The 14,968-nt window shown below is 53.5% G+C and overlaps 1 protein-coding gene across 2 annotated transcripts in view; it reads right to left on the bottom strand.

Annotated features, from left to right (window-relative positions):
- The window catches only part of SHB (SH2 domain containing adaptor protein B), a 137,703-nt gene that overhangs the window by 17,317 nt on the left and 105,418 nt on the right, over positions 1 to 14,968 (bottom strand). For both annotated transcript variants that reach the window (XM_019649534.1, XM_019649535.1), the window contains 2 exons: positions 12,503 to 12,674; positions 6,501 to 6,620 (listed from right to left, as the gene is read on the bottom strand). In XM_019649534.1, coding sequence (XP_019505079.1) covers positions 6,501 to 6,620; positions 12,503 to 12,674 — 292 coding nt within the window. The remainder of the gene's footprint in view (positions 1 to 6,500; positions 6,621 to 12,502; positions 12,675 to 14,968) is intronic.

Here is a 14,968-nt window from a genome sequence, read left to right as displayed (position 1 = left end):
TAGTTGGGTGAAGACTGGCTGCCCAGCAGTCAGCACAAACCTGTCGCTCTAAGCAGGAACCAGCCGGGTGTCATTAGGCCATTCAGATAAAATGTCCCGTGCCCTCCTCTACTTCGTGGAGAAGAAAATGGGGCCCTCCCACCATCTGTGGGACCTGAGGGAAAGGCACCTTGCCCTATTCCTGGAGCCCTTAACCTGGAAGTAAATCAAACCTCAGCCCGTAATTCTATGGCCACAGGGAGAAGACACTAGCCCAGGTCATCCAGTTGCAGATACAGCCTGGATACACGCCCAGAGCTCTTCACTTGGCCCAACGCTCTGTCCGCTCTGCTACCTCAATGGCAATTTCTAAAGGCTCTGAGAAAGCTGGGAGGAGCCAAGTCCCGCATATGCCAAGCACCTGCTGAGGGCTGCGGGTGGGGCATACCTGCGGAGCTGCATCACGGTCCCTCAGTATCTGTGGGGGACTGGTTCCAGGATCCACATGGATACCAAAACCCAAGGATGCTCAAGTCCCTTATATAAAATGGTGTATTTGTACACAACCCACGCAATCCTTCTGTATACTTTAAACTATCTCTAAATTACTAATACAATGTCAATAAGTCATACTGTATTATTTAGGGAATAATGACAAGAAAAAAGAAAAGCCTGTACATGTTCAGTACAGAAACCATCGTAGGCCTAACTATACAGTATACGTCAGCATCAACATAAAATTTTTTCCTCCAAATATTTTCTATCTGTGATTGGTTGAATCCACGGATACAGATGGCCGACTGTACTTCTTACAACAGCTTTATAAGAGCTGCCTTTAAAACATGGTTTTCCAGCTGATGACTGGGGAGGTAAACTCACTTTCACGTAGCAGGTAAAAGATAGAGCCAGGATTTGAACCTAGGTATCTCTGATTGCAGAGCCCATGTTTTTCTATGTCTTCAAAAGGGTTGGATCTCTCCCTGGAATGCCTGCCCACCTGCTGCCCGCTTCCCAGCATCTTGGACTGTGCTAGCTTGAGTGGCATCTTTGTGGGCACGTGGGGGCAGAGGGAGGCAGAAGAGGTGTTCACTCCCTGGCAGCACTCATGGTGCATCCTGGTTTACCAATGGTTCTAGAATACAGCTCTGGTGACATGACTGCACCCTGCTCGAAGACTTCAAGGTACCCCTGCCCTACAGGATAGAGCCCAATTCCTCAGCCTGGCGCAGGGGCCGCACCTCGCCTTGGCTCCCATCCAAGTGTTATCTGCTGATCTTACACAACCTCTGCACTTCCTTGCCTCTGCGCCATTCCCTCTGCCTGGGCTGCCTTCTCTGCCCTCCCTGTGCACAGGTGTACGCCCTGCTCACCCTTCATACACCCTCTGCTGGTCCTTTCCTCTTTCACAGCCTTCGGCAGCCCTAAACACGTTGCTCTTTAACTTACGATGGGATCATGTCCTGATAAACCCATTGTAAGCTGAAAATGCATTTACTACTACCCTGTCGAGTATCGGTTCCTTACCCTCGTGTGTGATCGAGTGCCTGACTAGGTGGCAGCTGTGGCTCACTGCCCCTGTCCGCCATCATGGGAGTATCGTATCACATATGGCCAGCCTGAGACAAGATCAAAACTCAAAATCTGAAGCATGATTTCTACTGAATGTGTATCGCTTTTACACCACCGTAAGCTGGGGACTGTTTGTGTGTAAGTTACAGGTGTAAACATCTTCCCTCCGCTCCAGCTATGTGGGAGGGTTGGAGCCTAGTAAATAACTGACACTAAGTAAGACAGAGCTTATGGGGGCTGAGGAAGGTTCCTGAATGGTCAAGCCTGAGTTGCAGCCTCATAGAAGCAGGCCAGATCCCAGGAGCATCTCCTGAGGTCAGAATCTGGGCCATGTTTGCAAGGAGGCTGTGCACTTTGCCTTCTGGGATTTGAAAGCTGACGGCCCTTTTGTGAAGGCTTGTTTGTGCTGTTTCCCCTACTGGGGTTCAGATTCTCACTGCCTAAAGAGAGCTGGGGCTGGGCCCTTGTCAAAGGAGCAGAGGCATCCTTGCTGAGGCCTCAGAAGTGTCACTCTGTCCTCCCAGGGATGGGCCCAGTGCAGGCAGAGGCCACCTAGCCTATGAGCTCACCCTGCTGCCCTGCCCCCAGCAGCAAGCCCTCCAGTCTTTAAAGTTCTGTTTCCCTCGGCTTGTCCAGATTCCTTTGCTAAAACTCATAGGACTAGAACTCGCAGAGTCATTCATAGTCCAAAGTGCCTGCCTGAAGAACCCTTTTAATGAGATTTTTCAAGACTTTTCATTTATTTTCCCCACTGTCTGCCTTTTCAGACAGGAAGCTATATTAGAGTGTGATGTTTTTGTGCTCATTTTTAAAGGCTCAACCCTTGGCTTCCTTGAGGCTGGAGTGAGTGGTCCCAGGGGTCAGTGGTTGGTCCCAGGGCCAACATGTCTGCTGGCAGCCAAGAGGGAGCCTAAGGGCCTGCCACCCTGTCAAGTCGGGCTGCAGAGGGGGACGGGGACAAGTTCTGCAGGGAGGAGGGGATAAGGGCAGTGTTCAAAAGCAATTAGGCTGGATCTCCGTAAGACTGCTTCACAGGTAGGGGGTGTCTGCCATGGAGGGGACTCTGAGAGGCAATGGGTAGAGTGCAGATGTCATCTTGGATTGCCACGGGTGAAGTGCAGTAATCTTTGGGTGGAGGGGCAGATGTGTGTGTGTATGTGGTGGTGGTGGGGGGGTAGCTTGGGCCGGTGCAGGGATCTGTCTGGTCTCCACGGTGGGAACCAGTCACCATCCCTATTGTCAGCATGGTCAAGTGCCAGCTGGGGAGCCCTAGGCCAATCATGAACCCCTTCTAGGTCTCAGTCTCCCCATCTATGAAGCAAAGGGATTGGACTAGGTGGGCCTCTCAGGTCGCCTCCAGGTTTGACACCTGAGGACCTGACCTGGTGTAAGGAGTGCTTGGGAAGGGGTGGGAAGACACTGTGAGTCCACTGCCTCCCTTCCAGCCTTCGCAGGTCATTCGGCTGCCTCTACCCTAAGATAAGGAAGAGGATGTGATCTCTGCCCTAGCCACCCAGAGACCATCCTAGAGCAAAAGCACAGGCCCTCTAAGTTGTAAGGTGCTATGGACACACAGGGAGGTAGGTCAGGCAAAATGGGTTAAGCACAGTGCCAGTGCTTGAGAGTGGACTTCAGCGTCCTCATCACTAAGAGCTGGGTCTCAACTCCTCTGAGAGGCACAAGCCCTGGCAAGGCGTTTCTGTGCCTACAGGGCTTTGCCTGGGCTCCCACCAGCCGTCCCTGCCTGGGGAACACCTACCCTCCCTTAAAGCTTACGTGCACTTCCTCCCTGCAGCTTCTCCAGACCCTCCATGTAACATGGCCCAGGCCACACGAGCCAGACGGTGAGCTTTACAGCCTGGGCTGGGCTGTTCTCCCCTCGGCTCTCTCTCTGCGGCCCTGCCCAGAGCCTGGTACGGAGGGCTCTCATAACTCTCTGCCGAGAGAAGGATGGAAAGGGTGGAGGGCCTAGTCCTCTGAGGCCAGACTCCCCCAAGTCCTTTCTCCACCCAAGAATACCCTCACAGCAGAACCCGAGGTTTACAAGAAAACATAGCTGGAATTCCAGTGTCAATGTGCACCACGTTCCTGACACCACTGCTCACCTTCCCCCGCCAGGCAGGCCTTGTGCATCTGAGAGGACCTCACACCTCACATGGTGGCTGGCAAAGCTGGCACTTGCCCTAAGCAGCTGGGATGTTCAGTCCCAGTTCCATTGATGGTGGAGGTGATTAATGCCAGGTGTCACTCCCTGGCTGGCAGCCAGACTGGCCTTCAGGAACTGGGGCTGCTTGGGAAGCAAGCCCATCTCTCCTTAGCTGGTTCCCCCCCCACCCCCTCCCTAGCCACAAGACAACCTAGTCCGCTTCCCCAGTTTGGGCTTCTTAAAGGGAAAGTGACCAGGTGAGACTACCCCTCTGGCCTTGGAGATTTATGGTTATAGACAAGCATGCAAAACTAAACCCTCCTCCTCCAGTGTCTGTGGGCAGAGGCCAGTCACCCAAACCGGGCCTGACAGCAGGGTCTTCTTATCCCAGGTCCTGGCACAGACCGAGCACCGGTGTCCTCAGCCTCCTCCCCACACACCAGGGATGAAAAGGGAATTATACTCTTGGAACTGACGGAAGCACTCTTCTAGAGACCCACCTGTGAGGTGGCACTGGGCCTGCTTGCATCACAGCAGGCCCGCTGCACAGGAGACTGAGGAATGGACCCTGCAGGTATTATTGGTATGATTCCTTCTGCAAATGGCTCAAGATTGCTTATGTGCTCCTGTGTCGGTACCTCCGCTCTGACATATCCTGGGTACTCAGGAGGCTGATGTTCCCTAGCAGGCAGGGCTGTATTGGGGTCACCATGGGGCCCCAGTACATCCTGAGTGAAGAAACAGGGAGCTCGATGGGGCTCTGGCCCTCATGGAAGAATGGTCAGGCCTGGCACGGGGCACGTCGCCCCTCTCTTTGATGCATTTAATCAGTCCTTTCAGGAAGACCCCTGTGGCCAGGCTCCAGACGACAAGATTCCTGGAGCAGTGAGATTCCCTGAAGAACTCAGAGGCTGCCGTGTGATGGCTGCTGCGCTGAGGAAGCCCTGGAGTGGGCAGGCTGCCTGGGTTGGCAGGGAAGGGAGGGGACAAGAGAGTCCCATCTCTGATGTCCCTGGCTTCCTTTATCTCTCCCATTCCAGAAGGGTGCAGTAAGACGGGAAGGTGGAGATCTGGGAGCATCGCTCACGGACACCTGGGTTGCTAGGTTACCACAACAGTGAGGGAGGGAGAAAGGCTGCATGGAGCAGCGGGAAGCTGAGGACCCCCGGCCCCTATCAGCCCGGCCAGCAGTGTGCACCCGTTCCCACCACTGCCTGCTCCTCTGTTCAGGGAGGGTCCTCTCTCCGGCTCTGGCGACCTCCCAGCTCCGTTGTGGTTTAGCATATTCAGTTTTCCTCAGTTGCAATCACCAACCTGATTCTTTAAGCTGCCGGGTCTGACAGTGGACAATGAAGTATACAGGTACCGGTTGTTCCGAATGCCCTCCCAGCCAGTTAGAAATCCCCTTCATGTCCTCTCCGGCAAGGTGGTTGCCCAGCCCCTGGTGGCACACCCTCAGTGATGAGACACTCACTACCTCTTGAGGCAGCTTTAGATCGCTCTAATTATTATCCTCTCTGACTGTTAGAAAACTCTTCTTCTCACTGAGCTAGAATCTCCTGCCCGTAACATAACTCAGCTATCTGGATCTCCAACTATATCTGTGCCTTCTGCCCTGATAGTCCCTGAAAGATCTGTGGTTCCCACCACATCTCTACACAGTCTCCCTCCTCCAGGTGGACTTCCAGTGTTTCATTTCCTGCCCAAACTGCTCTGCAGTCTGCCACCGTCCTTCTCAGGGCAGAGCCCAGCAAACCAGGTGGGGTCAGTCCTAAGCAGAGAGTGTAGGCCAGTCTCTCCTTCCTTGGCTGCGCGGATCCTGTCTGTACCACCGGCCGGTCTGCACACGGGCTCCCCTGACAATAGCATCCCAGCAGGGCCTCTCCCCCTCGCATGGCCTCTAATAATGGTGAATAGAGCAGGGAGGAAGCAGAGAGGGCTTCACTGTTCCTGGTGGTCTGTGCTGGCCAAAGGGCCTGGGGTCTTATACCCCAATTCTGTCACTAACTTTCTCTGTGTCCTTGGGAAATCCCGTCTCTCTCTGGGCCTCAGTTTTCCTATCTGTAAAATATTTTTTAAACAATGTGTTGGGCCCCATCCAGTAACAGCACTGACTGATGAAGCACTCAGTCAAAAAACCCGCTTCTTGTTTTGGGGCTGCCTACCCACCAGCAATGCCTCCCCTGCATCAGAAAGATCTGACAGCTGACAAGGCAGCTACAGCTGCTACGACCAGCAGGTCTCTTCCTGGCTTCTCCCAGTGTTCCTCACAACCTTTGTGACACACCTAGAAATCAGACCCGACCAAACGGCCACCTAGAACATAAGGAAAGGTCATTCTCGCAGCGGCAGCGGGGCACACGGGAGAGTCCCACAGCTGGTCTCAAGGCCTGGCCCTACCCCTGAGGCCAGCCAAGTCACCGCTCTGCATCTCAGTTCCCTCAACTGCAAAATGGGGACGATATGTTTCTCATCAAAGCACTGCTGTGAGGTTTGAAGAGGGGTGAGGTATGCTAAGAGCTTCATCTAGTCCCTGGCTCACAGCAGATGTGAAAGCTATTCTTGGTTATTTAATATAAATCCTAGGAAGAGGCCCCTCCACTTCTGGGGAGACAGAAACAGAAAATAAAGACTCCTCTGTATCCCTGGAGAATAAGATCAAATTGAAAAACCAAGGCTTGAAATAACTCGTGCTGGCAAGTTTCCCGGGGGACGCCGGCGGGTCTTTCTGCCACAGACATGAGAGCTGGCCGTGCTAAGCTTAAGGCTGCCGAGGAGGGTGTGGGGGTGACCAGGCTGTACTCACTTCAGGGACAGGGAGTAGTCATGCTTGCTGGTCTGGCTGTTCCGGACAAGGTAGCTACACTCCTTGCAGAGTCGCAGCAGGTTCTCGGCATCTCCCCTGGTGATAGCTCCGTGATACCATCTGGGGAGAAGAGAGAGGGTCAGAACTTGGGGACAGGGCCCCCAGCAGCTAACACCCAGAAATCTGTTCCTCAGAGGGCGGCTGTCACGTCCTGGGCATCCTCGTTGTAAGGCAGGTGCGTGTGCATTTAGTCATTTAATAGACATTTAACGAGTGCCCGATGCCTGACAGGTCCTGGGGAGGGAACAGCAGAGGAACCCACAATCTCCTCCCTCGTGAGGCTTGACATTCTATCAGAGGTGCTATGGAAGAAAGTAAGCAGGGCCGTGTGGTTTGCAGCTCGTGGTAAGGGCTGCTATTTTAAGCAGTGGCCAGGGAAGCCTTCCGGAGAGAGTGACATTTCAGCTCGAACCTGAAGGAGATGAGGGAGGACGCCACAAAGGACAGCAGCTGGAAAAAAGCATTCTGGCAGAGGGCGGACAGATGCCCGAGGTGGGAGTGCCTGCTGTTTTGGAAAGAGAGAGGCCATCGTGGCTGGAGTGTGGCGAGGGGGAGGAGTCCACAGTGAGGCAAAAGGGACCAGGAGGCAGGCGGGGCCATGGGGACTTGTGTGCAATTTGAGGACTCTGGCTTTCTCTGTCTGAGTGACACTGAAGCCATCAGAAGGTGCTGACAGGAGGGACACATGCTGACTCTGACATCTGGGGGACAAGTGGGCAGTGCTCATCACTCAGGAGGGTGACCGCCCCAATGCTCCCACTGAGTGAATATGGCATTGGCTGGGCACGTAGGAATCCTGGCATCACTGCTTCTGGACAGCACATGGTGAGTGGCAGGATCAGAAGGGAGGGAGGGGTGCAGAGGCCGACGGCCAAAGGCCCCCAACTGCAGGACAAAAGGGGAACAGTGATTGGAAAGGCTGACGGTGAAAATTCAGTGAAAGAGTGGAGAGCCTAAGACGCCAGTCGGTGGGTGTACTCAGAACGCATTTCTATTTATATTACAGTCTCTGAGGGGCAGGGGCAGTGGGAGGTGCCAGGTGGTGAGGCTATGTCATACTTCAGCCACAGGGGCACTCAGGGCTCGGCCGCTGTCCAGCCAGGTGGTCTGGGGTAAGCGGCTTAACCTGGCTGAAGCCTTGGTCCTCTGTCAAGTTGGGATCCCTCTACCCCCATTTTGGGGGTTAAAGATTAAATGGGATGATGCATAAAAGGGCTTATGTAGAGCCTGGGATGGGGTGACTTTCAAAGACTGGCCCGCTATGAGCATCAGCGGAACAGGCTGAACTTACAGATGGCCACGGGCAAACTCCAGCTATCATTATTTCGGGCTGCTGCCCGACCGTAGGCTGCATTTTAATTCCCAGGTGTGAGTGAGGATGCTGCCTCCTGGACCTAGCCCAGGAGTACCCTGCAACAGCACCTCTGAGAGTTCAGTGTCAGACATTCTGCTTAAGGAACACGTCCCACTGCCTTTACTATCCACTTACTGCCATTCACAAGGCAGAGTGCCGAACAGTTAGCAGCAGTGGGGATGACGTAATTATAACCTAAAAAAAAAAAACAAACAACCAAACCCACAGCTTTAGGAAAGCAAGGACTGAACAGTAGATGTGAGTATCCCTGTCCAACGAGCACATGACTGAGTCACTGACCTGGGGCTGGACACCTACGGGGGAGACTCTCCAAGGGAAAAGATAGGGAAGTGTGCAGACCAAAGACCTGCCTGCCTTTCAAACAGGCAGAAATGGAGAGGAACGTGAAGTTGGGGACTGTACAGGCTGCCTTAATTAAAACTCTTCTAGAGACGCGAAGGCTCCAGGCATGCTTTAGAAAGGATACCTGATGGTAACTGGGAAAAACAGTTGGCCACGGATGGTGTTTGTCCAACTTTAGAAACATGAGTTAACAGAATTGGCAGGGTTGTTTTCTGGGGAATTTCACCTGTGTAACACCCCTCCAGTGACCTGACAAAAATGTTGTTTTATTAGGAAAACAAGTTCCAGCCATTTGAAGCAGAGCTGTCCTCAGGGAAAGGCCCGGAAACGGTCTCCAGGGAAGTACTGCCTGCCGCTCGCCCCTCCCTGAGCACAGGGGCATGCGGGCTCTAAGAGAGGGGTGGAGTCGGGCCTCCCAGGGGGCTCTGGACCCACGTGAAGGGCAATCCCTGGTGGGTAAACAGGACAAGCTGCTGGTTTCTTCCCAGGCTGCTTCAGCGACTCCATATGGAGAGAAAGGTGGAGAACAGGGCTTGAGGCTCAAAGGAGACCCAGGCAGAGTCTGGAAGAGAAGGGCCAAAAGACACTAGGGTGGGGAGAAGTGGGGACAGCTACTAGCCAGCCTGTCAGTAGGAGACTGGCCACCAAGAGACAGGGTGTGCCTGGGGGCCAACTGCTGGGACCAAGCAGGCTCTGTTTGGGCTGAAAAGTGAATCCGGACAGAAGGCCATCTTGGGGATGTGCTGGACTTTGTGGAGCTGGCCCGTCAGGCCAGAACCATGGGGATTAAGACTCAGCCATCGCCATCAAGCCCATCCAATATCCACTAGCTCATCCGATATTTAGTCATCACTTACTCCATCCTTGATCTCCCAGGGCTGATGTAAGGAGATGGAGAGTCAATAAATAGATGCAGGAAATGATTTCAGATAGTATTAAGTGCTATGTAGGAATACTGGGTTTGTGATAAGGCAGTGATGGGGGTGGAGGTGCCTACTTTAGAATGAAGAAGGCCCAAGAAGGTAACATTTGACCTGAGACTCTGCATCGTGAGAAGGAGCCATTCATGTACAGAGAATCCGGCAAGTGCGACGGTCCTGAAGTAGCAATGAGCTCAGGGTGTTCGCAGGGCAGCAGGGCAGCAAGGCAGCCTGGCGCTGTGAGGCTGGGGAGTGGCACAGGATGAGGGCGGAGTGGGAGGTGGGGCCCTGCTCCCTGAGGCCTGTGGGCCAAGGGGAGGAGTCTGATGTCATTCTCAGCATAGTGGAGGGCAATAAGAGTTTTAAACAGTGATGTCACTCGCTCTGGATGATCTTACAGAAGGTCCACCAGGCTGCCCTGAAGAGGACGCAAGTTAGGAGGCTTCCATGTGGTCCACTGGGAAGTGGCCACAGAGATGAGAGGAATGGATGGACCTGGGCTGTAGTGTGGATGGAGAACTGGCAGAACCTAGTAATGCATTAGATGCAAGTGTAAGCAAAAAAAAAAGGACTTGCAATGACTCCAGGTTTGTGGCTTGAGCAGCTAGGTAGATGTGATGGTCTTTATGGAGGTGGAAAAGCTGGAGGAAGAGCGAGTGCCTAGGCGGAGATTAGGAGCCCAGTTCTGAACACGTTCAATTTGGGATGCCCGTTCGTCAGCCAAGTGGAGATGCCAGGAAGGCAGCTGGAAGTAGCAGTGGGGAGTTCGGGGAGAGGTGTGGGCTGGGGATGTGCACTGATGAATGACTAACAGGATCCCGAGGAGACTAACCAGGGAGAGCGCTTGGCTGGAAATTGAGCCCAGGACAGTCCGACCGTCAGGTCAAACTGAGGTGAGGAGCCAGCAGTAGGGAGGCAGAAGGAAAACTCGGAGCAGAGTGTCTGTGAAGGAGAGAGCTGTGTACCATGCTATTGCCATGGAGGCCAGGAAAGGTCACCCAGTGACCTAGGCAGAAAAAGAGAAGCAGACTGTGGTGGGTGAGAAGAACGGGAAGTGACGGAAGGGAAAGTACTGACAGCTCTGTGGAATCTTCGTCCATTCACTGGACAGCTGTTTACTGAGCATTTATTGTGTACCAGGCACCATTCCCAGAGGTGACACAGACAAGCTCCCGCCCTCATGGAGCCTATGTTCCCAGCAGGGGCCGGAGCTAGAGGGAGATGTTGGTCAAGGTTGTTTGTTTATTTTTAAGAAGTTTGTGACTAGAACATGTTTATATGCTGATGGTAATCACGATACAGGACACAGGGGGCCACAGGCTGCCTTCAGGAGGCAGGGGTGGGGGGCAGGGGGTGAGGTGGGGTCCCCTGATTAGCATTTCCACTGTCCCAATAGGGAAAGCAGGCAGTATGGGTGGCTGGACTGCCTAGCCTCAGTCCCTGCCTCCCCTCACCCCTGTGCTGGGGTGGAGGACAGACTGGGGCTCAGAGGTGCCTCCTAAACTCTGAGGCATTATCAGCCAGGTGGGGGATTAGGTGATCCTCCCTGTCTGGGTCACCAGGCTCTGCTGGAAAGGGGATTTTACCTAAGCACACCTCCGTGATGAGTCAGGGCCCCCGGCAGGCCAGGATAATCCTAGGAGGCGAGAAGATGAGAGGAGGGAAAGCCAGTCATGACTCTGGGCTTGGCCGAGGGCCTTGGTGGGTGGGAACGGGAAAGGAAACCGAGCAGAACTGTCCTCAAGGGGCCCCGGCCAGACAGACAAAAGCTCTGCCAGGAGGTGGGGAGAGGGTAGGCTGGGCTGCTGACCCCAGGCAGGGCTGAGTCAGGAGGCACTCTGAACAGCTCCTGGCATCTCTGGATCACATTTTGTTTGTTGATGAAAAAGTGCAGTTTGATCAGACACAATAAGCAAAACCTGCCACCCAATCTGTGTGGCTGTGAGAAATGATGAACACAAGCCCTGATGGGAGCGTTCCCCCCACCCATGTGCTCAGCACAGCAGGCGGGGGGCAGGCGCAGAGGAGGCTGCAGTCTCCTGAGATGATAGCACATGCTTAAAATGGGCACACGAGCACATGACATCATCGGAAAACCCTGCATCCTGCTCACCGGGCGAGCATTTCCTGCGAGGGATGTAGTGCCGGCTGTGCTGAGACCAGAATTCCCCAGGGTGGAGACTGATATAGTACGTGATCCACACGAGACAGTCTCACGAGGAACCGGCTTGGTGTCGGCTAATCTGCTGGCTGACAGAGCGCCTGCTCTGTGCCAGGCATGTGCTAAGGGTTGGGGATAAGAGTGTATGAGGCGAGGGAAGTAAGGGGAGAGTCACGGGGCTGGAGTCCAAATCCTACCTCTGCACGTGGAGCCCTGAGATCCTAGCCAAGGCTCTGCATCTCTTGGAGCCCCGATTTTCTCATCTGTGTGATGGGGATGATAACGCCATGTATCGCACATTTGCTTAGTAAGATGACGACACACCTGAAGGTACCAGTACAAGATCCAGGACCTGCGTTCTCAAGTTCCTGGAGAAGCTCACTCTAGTCTAGGTATGTGGAATGGTGAGAAATTGAAAAAGCAGCCTGAGGGCAAGTCACAGAACGCATGGTAGGCTTGGGAGATGGGATTTTATCCTGGAGGTGATGGGGAGCCACTGAAGGTTTTAGAGCACAGCAGGGACCTGCACACATGAGACCCTGGCAGAAAAGGGAGATGATCATCACGTCAAGGGGAGGGGTAGACCAGCAGTGTTGGGGAGAAGCAGAGAGGGGCAGGAGCTGAGAAAACCCAAATCGAGAGTGTTAAGGCCTTGCCCAACTAATACCAAGCAGATGTGGGGCAAAAAAAGTCACGAGCTAGAAAATAAATCTAATTTACAATTGGGGGACAGGATTTAGTCTACATTTGGCTAGTCACAAACTCATCTGCTACATGATGAAATTGAAAACTGGGATGTACGAGGAAGGGGTGAACTATGTAGACGATTTTGCAGGCCCTTCTACTAGTCATCGAAAGTTAAGGAAGGAGACCAGGATGGATGGAAAAAGCACCAGGCTAAGAATAAGGAGGCGTGCATCCTAATCCTGTTCTGCTACTGACCTGATGGCGGCCTCCACCTTCTAAGAGCCTCACCCTACCCTATCCATCTGTACACGGGGGCAGGGGAGGAGTGTGGACTAAAAGATCCCTGTCACTCTAACATTCTCTCAATCTGTGAACTTTAAAACAAGATAAAGAAAGGGAAGAGCAATGGCTGCATGAACTCGAAGCCTAGGTTGGGTTTTGTCCCCTTAGAACTCACATTTGCTTCTCCAGCGGGACAGCAGGGTCCACTCTTTCTCCCAGGATCCCACAGAACTCAGGGCTCCCATGTTTGATGGGCTTGAAGCCCCCTCCAGGAGCTCGAAGCTGGCGCCGCCGGTCCCGGGAAGGTGAGGGAGATGACTGTCGTTTCTCGTTGCCATTAAACTGGGCTGCGGGGGAGAGAGAGAGAGAGAGAGAGCGCGCGCACGGTTACCCAGAGCTCAGCCTAAGGAGTTATGGGTGGTGCACAGTGGGGTAATAGTCAATTGTTCTCGCTGGGGTTTTATAATTCGCAAGAAGCGTTTCAAGCATGGCTCAAAAACAAACATGGCTCAAAAGATCTGGGCTTCCTAAGACAGGGCACACAAGGTGCTATCAAAGCCAGACGGTACTTTCGAGGGGCTGGATGAGTCTCCACAGGCCACTGGGCTCAACAATATTCCCAAAGGAAGCCCTCTGCCACCTCCAGTAAGGGGCGCATGGCATGTTGCCCACAAGAGCTCAGTCCTCTGGACAGTTCTTAGGGGAAAAAGTTGTTCCTCATTTTTGTGCCCAAAACTTGCCTCTAAGTAGGGATCCTTTCCTCCCATTCTTCCATCCCAGCTGAGGTCATACTGGCCACATTGGTCCCCCTTCTCCTGGGACAACCCTAGAGTTCCAGCTGGGATCATGTGGTACCTCCCCCAAGTCTGCTCCTCTTCACTCAGTCCCCCCTGCGTGGGTCCCACACAGCCAGCCCTGTCCTGGGCCCAGCCCCCCAGGTGAGATCGAACAGTGCACACACAGCACAAGGGGATGGGCTCTCCTATGTACTTTTGTCTTTTCCTAGGCCTGTGGGAGCACTGTTCACTTCTCCTCCCCTGCCTTGGGAAGGATGACTCTTTACTGTAGGACCTTGGAGATACTCCTCAAAGAACAGAAAACACTGAGCTGAAGCTCGAGTTTCCAGGAGGGCTCCTGGACACCAGCTAGTCTACCTTGCAAGTCTCTCTTTGGGCCTCAGTTGCTTCCTCTGAAAAACAGGGATGATGACTATGCCTGCCTCGTGGGCTTGTGGTGAGGACTCAGTCAGGCGATGCACAGAGGCCTTTGCAGAGTGCCTGGCATGGAGTCTGTGCTCAATTAGTGTTGTTTTAAATATTTCCTTTATTATTATCATGTCTGCTCAACGCGGACACTGTACAAGGCACTTCATGTAAGCTACCATGCTGACCCGAGTTCTTCTAAGCCTGCCCTGGCTGGCTGTGCGCCTTGGCTAAGTTACTCAACCTCTCTGAGGGTCCATTTCCTCCCTCCCCAGGCTGCTGTGGAGAGCAGATGAGGGAACACATTCTAAGGCCCACGCACACAAGAGTGCTGAGTAAGCTGGGCCAGGGCCTGTGGAACAAGGCTCCCAAAGCCGTGTCCAGCTGCAGGCCCACAAATACACATCCTGGGCTGAGTGAAACAAAGGCAGACACCTCCCCTCCGACCAGCGAGCACGGACGTGGTGAGCTGTCCTCTGACCCTGGTCAGATACACAGCAATCAACATCACGCTCATGGGAGGTGGTGAGAAAACCCAGCCCCGTCTGTGGTGATGTGCTGTCCATGGGGACCGAGGATGGGAATGAACTTGTTCTATGTCTCAGCCACTGAGCGAGACCATCCATCAGGACTGTGGAGCATTTCCATCCCTCCAAGACACTCTTCTCTACTAACCACAGTGGAAAACTGCGGGAAGGGAGGCTCCTGCCTGTGGAAGGCTCCAGACGGGTTGGACCCATTTGGGTATGGTCACTCTCATGACTGCAGCGGGGCCCAGCAGGCTATCCATCCACCTATCCCATTTTTTAAACATTCATTCACATGGGCCAAGTGCAGGTCAGGGCTGGGAAAATTGCAATGAGCAAAAGAGACAGAAATCCCTGCCTGAGTGAAGACAGGCAGACGATAAATGAAGTCAGTCACAGCCACAGCACACCAGCTGGTGATAAGTGCTACGGAGAAAACCAAAGCAGGGCAGGGAAGGCCTCCTGAAAGGTGACATCTGAATAAATTCCTGAAGGAAAGGAGACGGGCCATGTGGACATCTGCGGGAAGGACATTCCAGGTACAGGGAAGAGCAAGTTCAAGGACCCTGGGGTGGGAACATGTCTGGAGTGTTTGAGAAATAACACAACCCAGGGGGACTGGAGGGGAGTGAAGGGGGTGGGGGCGGTGGAGGTGAGTGGGAGGAAGCAAGGCTTTGTGGGCCTTGGGAAGGACTTTGGTTTTATTCCGAGAGAAATAGAGAGCCATTCTGATGTTTTGATGAGGACGGTTTTCACCTGGCACTTAAAAAAAATAACAAAACACAGGATTGCTGTGCTGAAGAGATGGAGGGAAGGTGGTATATGGGAACTCTGTACTTTCTGCTCAATTTTGCTGTGAACCTAAAAAGATGAGGGAGGGAGGGAGGGAGGGAGGGAGAGGGAGAGGGAGAG

The sequence above is a fragment of the Hipposideros armiger genome, unplaced genomic scaffold (assembly GCF_001890085.2).
Source record: "Hipposideros armiger isolate ML-2016 unplaced genomic scaffold, ASM189008v1 scaffold_133, whole genome shotgun sequence".
NCBI lineage: Eukaryota > Metazoa > Chordata > Mammalia > Chiroptera > Hipposideridae > Hipposideros > Hipposideros armiger.
Note: the sequence above shows the minus strand (reverse complement) of the source record. Positions and strands in the feature narration are given on the sequence as shown.